Source organism: Mytilus galloprovincialis, chromosome 9, assembly GCF_965363235.1.
Source record: "Mytilus galloprovincialis chromosome 9, xbMytGall1.hap1.1, whole genome shotgun sequence".
Classification (NCBI taxonomy): domain Eukaryota; kingdom Metazoa; phylum Mollusca; class Bivalvia; order Mytilida; family Mytilidae; genus Mytilus; species Mytilus galloprovincialis.
The window spans coordinates 73,539,501-73,551,044 of record NC_134846.1 but is presented as its reverse complement, the minus strand read 5'-3'; the positions used below and the strand labels follow the sequence as shown (position 1 = coordinate 73,551,044).

At 34.8% G+C, this 11,544-nt stretch overlaps 1 protein-coding gene across 1 annotated transcript in view; it reads left to right on the top strand.

Annotated features, from left to right (window-relative positions):
• The first annotated feature begins 2,959 nt into the window (after nucleotides 1-2,959).
• Nucleotides 2,960-11,544, top strand: part of LOC143045894 (transmembrane protein 26-like) — a 31,750-nt gene continuing 23,165 nt past the window's right edge. Inside the window, exons 1-2 of the mRNA XM_076218720.1 lie at nucleotides 2,960-3,487; nucleotides 3,706-3,862. Coding sequence (XP_076074835.1) covers nucleotides 3,294-3,487; nucleotides 3,706-3,862 — 351 coding nt within the window. The 5' untranslated portion in view covers nucleotides 2,960-3,293. The remainder of the gene's footprint in view (nucleotides 3,488-3,705; nucleotides 3,863-11,544) is intronic.

The following is an 11,544-nucleotide window of genomic DNA, read 5'->3' as shown; positions in this document are numbered from 1 at the left end:
CAAGTATAAACGCGAATGCAGATGTGTTTTAACTAAATATAATAGTTTTTGAGTTTTTGTCTTTTTGTCGAGCCATCGACTTTAGTCGAAAAAGCGAGACTAAGCGATCTTACATTCCGTCGTCGTCGGCGGCGTCCACAAATATTCACTCTGTGGTTAAAGTTTTTGAAATTTTAATAACTTTCTTAAACTATACTGGATTTCTACCAAACTTTAACAGAAGCTTGTTTATGATCATAAGATAGTATCCAGAAGTAAATTTTGTAAAAAAAATAAATCCATTTTTTCCGTATTTTACTTTTAAATGGACTTAAGTTTTTTTCTGCGGGGAAACATTACATTCACTCTGTGGTTAAAGTTTTTAGAATTTCAATCACTTTCTTAAACTATCACTTGTTTGAACCAAACTTGGACAGAAGCTTGTTTATGATCATAAGATAGTATCCAGAAGTAAATATGTAAAAAAATAACTCCATTTTTTCTTTATTTTACTTTTAAATGGACTTAGATTTTCTTCCAGTTAACATTACATACAGTCTGCAGTTAAAGTTTTCAAAACATTTATTAGATTCATTAACTATCCTAGATTTTTACCAAACTTAGACAGAAGCTTCTTACAATCATAAGATAGTATCAAGAGGAATATTTTTATTTTTTGTTTTTCATTTTTGTTGAGCCTGTGATTTACAGCAAAAATAGGCGAGACACTGGGTTCCGCGGAACCCTTACAAATTTTTTCTCATACTATATTGCATAGGTCAACTATATTTGGTGTATTGAAATTTTTATGATCTATATGTCAGTCGCGCAGGTTTTATTTGCTTAGTGTTAAGTTTTTGTGTTTTGGTCTGTTTTTCTTAAACTATAAGCAATAGGTCAACTGTATTTGTTGTATGGAAGAATTGTTGTACATGTCTGCCTGGCATGGTTCATCTAACCTTGACCTCATTTTCATGGTTCAATGGTCAATGTTTAGTTTTCTTGGTTAATGTTAAGTTTATGTGACAGTTGTAATCAAGCTTGATATTTCGGACTATCAACATAATATCAATGATTAGTAAAGAAGGCGAGACATTTCAGTGTGTGCACTCTTGTTGTTTGTACCCAGAAGAATGCTTACTATATTAATAAACCTGCTCGCTGTTGTCTCACATAGCTGTTCGTGAATATAAACTTAATAAATTTTAGAAACAAGAATAAACGCGAATGCAGATGTGATTTTACAGTGGCGGATAAAAAACTTTTGTAAGCTTACTGACCTAAAAAGGAGGGGCTCCAGTCACGCTTTAGTGATTCCCTATATAATCAACCAAATTTTGCCCACGAAAAGGAGATCCAGACCCTCCCCTGGATCCGCTTATGTTTTACTAAATATCTCATTATTACAGATACTATATTTTATGTCTTTGTTTTTTGTATCTATGATTTTTTTTAAAGAATGATATCACAATATAGATTTTATTAACACTGAACTTGAACATATTTTTTTAACTTGAGCTATTTAAAGTAGCACCAAAGAATATCCCCGTGACATAAAAACTAATTGTGATATCAGTATGTGTAAAGGGTCAACTGATACCAAATACATTCTTAATCCGTTTATGTTGAAATTGTGATGGACTTTATCCACTATCAATCATGGCTACTGTCAATACTAAAACTATACATGAATTGGAAAAATCCATATGATAAAATATAAAAAGATTTTATAGTCAAGCTGTAAATTTAGCTATACATAGTCTTGTCATATGTTAGTTGCGCTATACATCTGCTCTATATAAAGGTAATACATAATTATTTTCTCACTTTCTCTTGTGCTATAAAGAGCAATTGCTTTGATCACATAGGAATAGTGTTATTACCTCATATATGGAGATTCAACACTTTTAGAAGATCTTTTATAGTTTTGGATTTGGAATAAAATCTTAATTGTTGTCTTTTTCTGCCTTAAATTGATACCGTTTTCATTGCTTTTGAATGGCAATATGAATCACTATACTATCTTATCTAGTTCTAGTTTTATTGACAGACCTGACATTTTTTATGATAAATGATAAAACCTCTATGTAAATATATATATGATTTAATACTTTACTCGCCATACCACCCCACTGAGAGGTAACAGATTTACCATATTAAGACTAAATACTTTTCCTGGATTTCACATCAATCAAAAATCTTGAACCATACAATTCAACAAACGAATAAAGGAAAAGCAAATTGATGTACAATAAAAATAAAAAATAAAATACCATGCACGGTACTGTTTCAACTGAATTACTAATTTGGTTTTAAAGCATACGTTTACACGACATTAATCAGAAATGGTATATTGCTATAAAAACTCTTTTAGACAATCCTTTAATGTAAAATATTTGAACACACATGAAAATGATCACTTTTATTGAAGTATAATAATAACTTATTGTTGAAACATTACAGCTATTGTTATTTACAGATTTACGTCGGGAACATACTGTTGAACCAGATGTTACAGACATTTTTGCAAATGACGTTTTCTTTGCTCTAAGAAAAAGACCTATTGCTTTTTATGAATTTATTGCATGACGATCTTATACAGCATGCGACACAGAGGAAGAAAGTTTAATTACCCGTTAATATTCTATTCTTTGGAATAAAAACAACCACAGTGGCAGATACTAAGATTATTGTTTCTTTCATTCACCGAATATTTTCACAAAAGAAGTCGAAGGAGAGAATACAAAAAAAAAAAAAAACAACACGGAAACTATATATTTTTTTTGAAGATTTCACACTCCGAACTTTATCAACGTTGATCAAGCATTCATACTCAGCTGGGAATTGAGTTTCCAACAGAAAGAAATGTTTAAAAAGTCATTTAGCGTTATTAATTAAGTGCACTGGAAAGCGATTGATCGCGACAGTATAATTATAGTATTACAGATTCCAAACGTGTCACGGATCTGGTAATAAATAAAGTTGTAATGATGACAATTCCACACTAAACAAATATTTGAAATGGTTGGTCTTTTTGAATTATTAAACTTTTAGAAGGATATCTTGTTATGGAAACTGAATATTACTAGTTTAGAAAGAAGGTGATGATTCATTTTGTACGATATATTATTGGAGAACATTTAGGAAAGGATTAAATAAGCTTTCACGCATTTTTTTCATTCAATTATCCAATCAGATGTCAGCCATACCCAGTGACCGAATGATTGGGTGAGCGGTGATACTCAAAGCAGAGAATCAAGAGCTTCCTAAATAGTTGGATAAGGAAAAAGGGAAAAAAACCAGGATTTACAAATATGAAGCCGTTTTTTAATATTGTGAAGGCCATTATGGTCCGGCTGGTTTTGTTGGTACATAGTTTACTGGCTATATGGAGAGTTGTCAACATTGCGAATGATATGCATTTTTGGTACTTAGCTATTGCGGACGGAGTTTTCCTTATAGAAGGATTAATTACAATAATAGCCAGGAAAGGAATGGAATATAAATGGTAAGAATACTAGTATACAATTTCCTATTTTCTTTTGCCAAAGTTTTACAGAAAACGGTGACTGAACTCCATTTGCTAGATCTTTCTAATGTTCTTGGACAGCTCTATTTCTCTCTCATTCATTCTATCCCGTTATTGTTTCAAACAAACGAGCAGGCATATTGATTTAAACAAACTTTGAAACAATATTTAAAAGGATTTGTTGTTTTTGATTGCAGGTTCTGTCCTTGTTTTTTCTTCTACCTGTGTAGCACAATTCCTGCAATATGGTTATTAGAATTAGACAGACGGGATCGGTTTGTAAAGAAGGAAAATTCTACCCATGCGACTGACACCAATTCTACTAAAAATGTTGGATTACCTAATTTCTATGGGGTATGTAACATGCTTTTTAATGTTCCCTTTGTTTTTTCTTCTTTTCATTTAATCACAAGGCTTCTACATGTATGGTAAAAATGCATTCACCCTTTATTCTGTGATATGAATATAAATTAAACGTATGTTTTGTACAAATTGTTAATACGGTATTGACGATGGTTGGTACAGAGTTCCCTTGTACAAACGTCTATAATGGCGAGGATATTTACAAAATTATCATATTCAAAAAGTCTGTATAAGTGATGATTTTTACAACATTACTCTGTATGCTTGAAATTCTGAACAAGTGATGATTTATACCAAATTTCAGCTTATAATAATAAAAATTTCTTCTTGTATAAAAATTAGATGTGGTATGCTTGTGGCAATGCATTTGCGACAACTCTGCAAAAGAGGGACGAAAGATACCAAAGGGACAGTCAAACTAATAAATCTATAACAAACTGACAACGCCATGGCTAAAAATGAAAAAGACAAACAAACAACAACACACATGACACAACATAGAAAACTAAAGAATAAACAACACGAACCCCACCAAAAAACAAGGAGTGATCTCAGGTGCTCCGGAAGGGTAAGCAGATCCTGCTCCACATGTGGCACCCGTCGTGTTGCTTATGTGATAACGAATCCGATAAATAGTCTAATTCGGTAGGTCACATTCATGAAAGGGAAGGGGATTGTAGTTACGACGTAAGGAATATATCCGATATCATTTGTGAAACGGTTATTCCATAACGGTCAACCAACTCGTGACAAATGAGACAAAAAAAAAAACAAAAAAACAAAAACAAAAAACACAGAAATTAACAACTATGTTGTACATGCATTCATTTTGCTATATCATCCAGTCAAAACTAGAGCTGAGAACCAAATATTAATGACTGTCAGTACTTCTATTTAAAATCAATCTGAAATACTGAAAAAATATTTTTCAAATATAACTAAGGACATCCTGAAATAGAGAAAACATTTGTCCCATATTATTGCTTTTGCCCCCCCGAACATTAATGATACGTGTCGTCCTTTATTTATATTTTCGTATTTCCTATTCATGCAAGTACATGACATCCGTATTTGTCATATACCGTTCTTAAGTAATTAAGTTTAAAGGTTATTATATATGGTAAGCGAAATTACTCAGTTGGGAATAACTTATCAATTATTAATATCATGATAAAAAACATTAAAGAAGCAATTATAAAAATAATTATATTTCATCAGGCTTTAGAATAGCCGATCAATTTTCCTTTTTAGTTATCCTTGAAATAGAAAGAAACGGATGGACCTTTATTTATATTAACTTTGTCTGCTTTGTCTGTTATTTTTTAATTTGTTTTCTTGCTTTTTAAGCTGTTTGATTTTTGTTGTGTACACATTTAATTTATAAGTTAACTTATAAAACCTTTTGCCATTACAACCTTATTGTCTTATTTAGAAGACAAATTAGGACTGTATTCAAGACATGTCACCTATTCCTTATTCAGTTTCATGCATATTTTGGTACACATGTTTCTGGAATAATCTGCATCATTCAGATACGGTCAATTGTTTCTTAGGCACTTTGATAGAATAAAGGATATAGTGTATTTCAAAAACGATACATTACGTCTCAACACATACATTTTAGTCTCTTGTGGAGAGTTGTCTCATTGGCAATCATACCACATCTTCTTTTTTATATTGACAAAACACAATGTAAAGTAACACAGCTTTTATTGTTGTATTTCAAATCAACACCACAGTAAGGCTTTTAGCACGGAGAAATATACCTGGTTGGTGTAACTTAAATGGGTGTTATAATACGCTTTCAAGATGTAGAATAGTTTGATCAATATTTGATTAACCGCATTTGGTATCCCTGAAAGTTTAGCTTGGCTTCCTGTTTCAATCTACACTTTGTCTGACGGCGTTAACAATCAGTAAGCCAGTCAGGACCACAGGCTTCCAATTGGCTGATTGATTGGTTGTTAGTTGCTAAATGTTCAGTGGCAAATTTTTGTTATGCATGTTCATGATGGTAACAAAATAACAATAAATATAGTAGTTTGGTTTGTAATTGGGTAGGTTCGAGATGAGGTTCGGCAAAAAAAACAACTGGAAAGTGATGGTATATAGGCACATGCACTTGTCTCAGATTTGTTTTCCTTATATTTTAATAGACGTCAAGTTGGTTACTTATTCCCTATTCCCTATTCGTTACCTATTCCCTATTCGTTACCTATTCGTTACCTATTCCCTATTCCCTATTCGTTCTATTCGTTACCTATTCCCTATTCCCTATTCCCTATTCGTTACCTATTCGTTACCTATTCCCTACTCCCTATTCGTTACCGATTCGTTACCTATTCCCTATTCCCTATTCGTTACCTATTTGTTACCTTTTCCCTATTCCCAATTCGTTACCTATTCGTTACCTATTCCCTATTCCCTATTCGTTACATATTCCCTATTCCCTATTCGTTACCTATTCGTTACTTATTCCCTATTCCCTATCGTTACCTATTCGCTACTTATTCCCTATTCCTTATTCGTTACTTATTCGATTTTTAATATCCTTCCCCCTTTTTAATTGTTTATACTCTTATATCTGGTAATAGTTCTAAATTTGTTGAGGTAAAATGATCTTTTTATGACCTATTTATATGTGTTTGTGCTCAACCGATCCTTTTACTTTATGTTCGATACTCATTTGTTCCTTATTTGATTTTTATACGTTCTACCTTTTAACTGCCTTATGTCCGTATGTTTGAAGATGGATCTTGCTTCGAAGGGATGAAATCACCGTGTTAGCGCTTGAATATAAAAAAAGATGTGGTATGATTGCCAATGAGACAACACCCCACAATAGACCAAAATGACACAGAAACTATCAACTATAGGTCAATGTACGGCCTTCAACAATGAGCATAGCCCAAACCGTGTAGTCACCTATAAAAGGCCCAGACATGACAATTTCAAACAATTCAAACAACAAAACTAACGGCCGTATTTCATATACAAAAAAATAAACGGAAAACAAATATGTAACACAAAAACAAAAGATAACTACTTAATTTCAGGCTCTTGTCTAGGGACAGGCATCATACGTTGCACCTTTTAAAACATGATTTTCAATTGTTTTGTTGTCTTTGGTGGTAGATTTGGGTTCTTAGAGGTGATATAACTCTATAAGCGCATATGTACCCGTTCCAGCGCTCGGATAATACCCTGTTAAATATTCGTTACTTATTCGCTTTTAATACGTTTGTTGTACGTTGCACCTTTTAGAAAAGGATTTTCAATTGTGTTCATATCTCTGGTGGTAATAATGTGTTCTTATAGATGAAATACCCCTATTAGCGCGTATGTACCCGTTCCAGCGCTCGGATAATACCCTGTTACTTATTCGTTCCTTATTCGCTTTTAATGCGCGGGGTAAGTATACGTTGCACCTTGAAATAAATCGTTTTTTAATTGTGTTCATGTCTCTGGTGGTAACAATGTGTTCTTAGAGACGAAATGACCCTATTAGAGCGCATGTACCCGTTCCAGCGCTCGGTTAATACCCTGTTACCTATTCGTTACCTATTTGTTACCTATTCACTTATAATACGTTTGTTGTACGTTGCACCTTTTAGAAAAGGATTTTCAATTGTGTCCATGTCTCTGGTGGTAACAATGTGTTCTAAGAGATGAAATGACCCTATTAGCGCGCATGTACCCGTTCCAGCGCTCGGTTAATACCCTGTTACTTATTTGTTACCTATTCGTTACGTATTCCCTATTCCCTATGCGTTACCTATTCGTAACTTATTCCCTATTCCCTATTTGTTACCTATTCGTTACTTATTCCCTATTCCCTATGCGTTACCTATTCGTTATTTATTCTCTATTCCCTATTCGTTACCTGTTCGTTACTTATTCCTTATTCGTTACTTATTCGATTTTTGATATCCTCACCCTTTTTAATTTTTGTCGAGCCTGCAACTTTTGTTGCAGAAAGCTCGACATAGGGATAGTGATCCGGCGGCGGCGGCAATGTTAGCTAACTTTTTAAAAACTTTATATTTTAGAAGGTGGAAGAACTGGATGCTTCATACTTTGTATATAGATGCCTCATGTTACGAAGTTTCTGTCAGTCACATGTCAAATGTCATTGACCTCATTTTCATGGTTCAGTGACCACTTGAAAAAAAAGTTAAGATTTTTTGTAATGTTGAATTCTCTCTTATTTTAAGTAATAGGATAGTTATATTTGGTATGTGCGTACATTGTAAGGTCCTCGTGCCCGTCAGTTAATTTCACTTAATTTCGTCCTCATTTCATGGATCAGTGAACAAGGTTAAGTTTTGGTGGTCAAGTCCATATCTCAGATACTATAAGCAATAGGGCAAGTATATTCGGTGTGTGGAAGGACTGTAAGGTGTCCATGTCCAACTGGCAGGTGTCATCTGACCTTGACCTTATTTTCATGGTTCAGTGGTTATAGTTAAGTTTTTGTGTTTTGGTCTCTTTTTCTCATACTTTACACAATAGATCTACAATATTTGTTGTATGGAATGATTGTAAGGTGTACATGTCTAGCGTGCAGATGTCATCTGACCTTTGACCTCATTTTCATGGTTGAGTGGTCAAAGTTAAGTTTTTGAGTTTTGGTCTTTTTATCTAATACTATATGCTATAAGTCAACTATTTTTGGTGCATGGAAATATTATATGATCTGTATGTCAGTCGCGCAGGTTTCATTTGACCTCGACCTCATTTTCACGGTTCATTGCTCAGTGTTAAGTTTTTGTGTTTTGGTCTATTTTTCTTAAACTATAAGTAAGAGGTCAACTATATTTGTTGTATGAAAGCATTGTTAGCGGTACATGTCTGTCTGGCATGTTTCATCTGACCTTGACCTCATTTTCATGGTTCATTGGTCTTTGTTATCTTGGTTAATGTTAAGTTATGTGACAGTTGTTATAAAGCTTTTTACTTAATATAAAAAGAAGATGTGGTATATGCTTGCCGCTGAACGGGTCGTTGTCGACCTGGGTACTCCATCAACGTACCCTGGGTACTTTTACTTTCAATGATGGTACCCTGGGTACCGTGTTTTGTCATACACGTACCCTCGTTTGAAATAAAATGCGTCATGGTACCGCGGAGTATTAAACGTACCCTACTCTCGTCTTAAAACCACGTGATTGCTATCGGAACATCTCAACGTTCAACATTGTCATCCTCTTTAGGTGTGATGTACTTCTTCTTTATATCACGTTTGTACCTGACCAAGTCAATTTACTTCAACAACTGATGACTTGTCAAACTGTTTTCTAACTCATTGCCACCAACAGCAACATGGAAGGTTCGGAGAAATTGATCATGTTCGTTCTCATCTGATTCTGTTTCTGAATCATTGTAACCCCGAATCAAATCCATCGTCCATTTGTTGTTTACAAGTGTAGAATATAATTAAAAATCAACCCACGGGCTAACCACCAACATCCGACTATTCGGAACTCCTAAGAAATCTCGCGATAAATTTCAAGACTCAAATCGGTACGAAGCTGGGTACGATTATCGACGGAAACGTACCCTATTGGTACCATTCATCCAAAACACGGTACCCAGGGTACCATCATTGAAAGTAAAAGTACCCAGGGTACGTTGATCAGGGGCGGATGCAGGAATTTTCGAAAGGGGGGATGCTAACCCAGGGCACCCAGGACAAAGGGGGGGTGCAAAACATATGTCCCGATACAAATGCATTGATCGGCAAAAATAAAGGGGGGTGCGCACCCCCGGAAACCCCCCCCCCCCCCCCTTGGATCCGCCACTGTTGATGGAGTACCCAGGTCGACAACGACCCGTTCAGCATGATTGCCGATGAGACAACTTTCCACAAAAGACCAAAATGACACAGACATTAACAACTATAGGTCACCGTACGGCCTTCAACAATGAGCAAAGCCCATACCGCATAGTCAACTATAAAAGGCCCCGATAAGACAATGTAAAACAATTCAAACGAGAAAACTAACGGCCTTATTTATGTAAAAAAATGAACGAAAAACAAATATGTAACACATAAACAAACGACAACCACTGAATATACAGGCTCTTGACTTGGGACAGGCACATACATAAATAATGTGGCGGGGTTAAACATGTTAAGACTATCAACATAATATCAATGATTAGTAAAGAAGGCGAGACATTCCAGCGTGTGCACTCTTGTTTATATTCTTATCTCTTGTTATAGATCTAAATTTGTTGAGGTAAAATGACCTTTTTATGACCTATTTATATGTGTTTGTGCTCAACCGATCCTATTGCTTTATGTTAGATACTTATTTGTTTATTATTTGATTATTATACGTTCTACCTTTTAGATGTTTTATATTCGTATGTTTGAAGATCTGGTTCTTGGTTCGAAGAGGTAAAATCACCTTTTATCGCTTGTATAAAAATAAACATTTTAGAAAATGATTTTCAACTGTGTTCTTGTCTCTGGCGGTAACTATGTGTTCTTAGAGATGAAATAACCCTATTAGCATGTATTTACCCGTTCCAGCGCTCGGTTTATACCCTGTAACTTATTCGTTCCTTAATCGCTTTTAATACGCGTGGTATACGTTGCACCTTGAAATAAAACGATTATCGATTGCTTTCATGTCTCTGGTGGTAATTATGTGTTCTCTGAGTTGAAAAAACCTATTAGCACACATGTACCCATTTCACCGCTACACTGATACCCTGTTACTTATATTCGTTCCTTATTCGCTTTTAAAACGTGTGTTATGCTTTGCACTTTAAAAAGAAATATTTTTGTGTCTCTGGTGGTAACTGTCGGTTCTTAGAGGTGAAATAACCTTAATCGAACATATGTACCCGTTTCAGCGCTCGACTGATACCCTGTTACTTATTCGTGAACCTTATTCGCTTTAAATACGCGTGTTATGCGTTGCACCTTGAAATAAGAAGTAACGAATAAGTAACAAGGTATCAGCCGAGCGCTGGAACGGGTACATACGCGCTAAAAGGGTTATTTCATCTCTAAGAACACATTGTTACCACCAGAGACATGAACACAAATGAAAATCTTTTTCTAAAAGCTGCAACGCACAACAAACGTATTTAAAGCGAATAAGTAACGAATAGGTAACGAATAGGTAACAGGGTATTAACCGAGCGCTGGAACGGGTACATGCGCGTTAATAGGGTAATTTCATCTCTAATTACACATAGTTACCACCAGAGACATGAACACAAGTGAAAATCCTTTTCTAAAAGGTGCAACGTACAACAAACGTATTATAAGTGAATAGGTAACGAATAGGTAACGAATAGGTAACAGGGTATTAACCGAGAGCTGGAACGGGTACATGCGCGCTAATAGGGTCATTTCATCTCTAAGAACACATTGTTACCACCAGAGACATGAACACAATTAAAAAACGATTTATTTCAAGGTGCAACAAATACCCTGTGCATTAAAAGCGAATAAGTAACCGGGTATTATCCGAGCGCTGGAACGGGTACATACGCGCTAATAGGGGTATTTCATCTATAAGAACACATTGTTACCACCAGAGACATGGACACAATTGAAAATCCTTTTCTAAAAGGTGCAACGTATAACAAACGTATTATAAGTGAATAGGTAACGAATAGGTAACAGGGTATTAACCGAGCGCTGGAACGGGTAC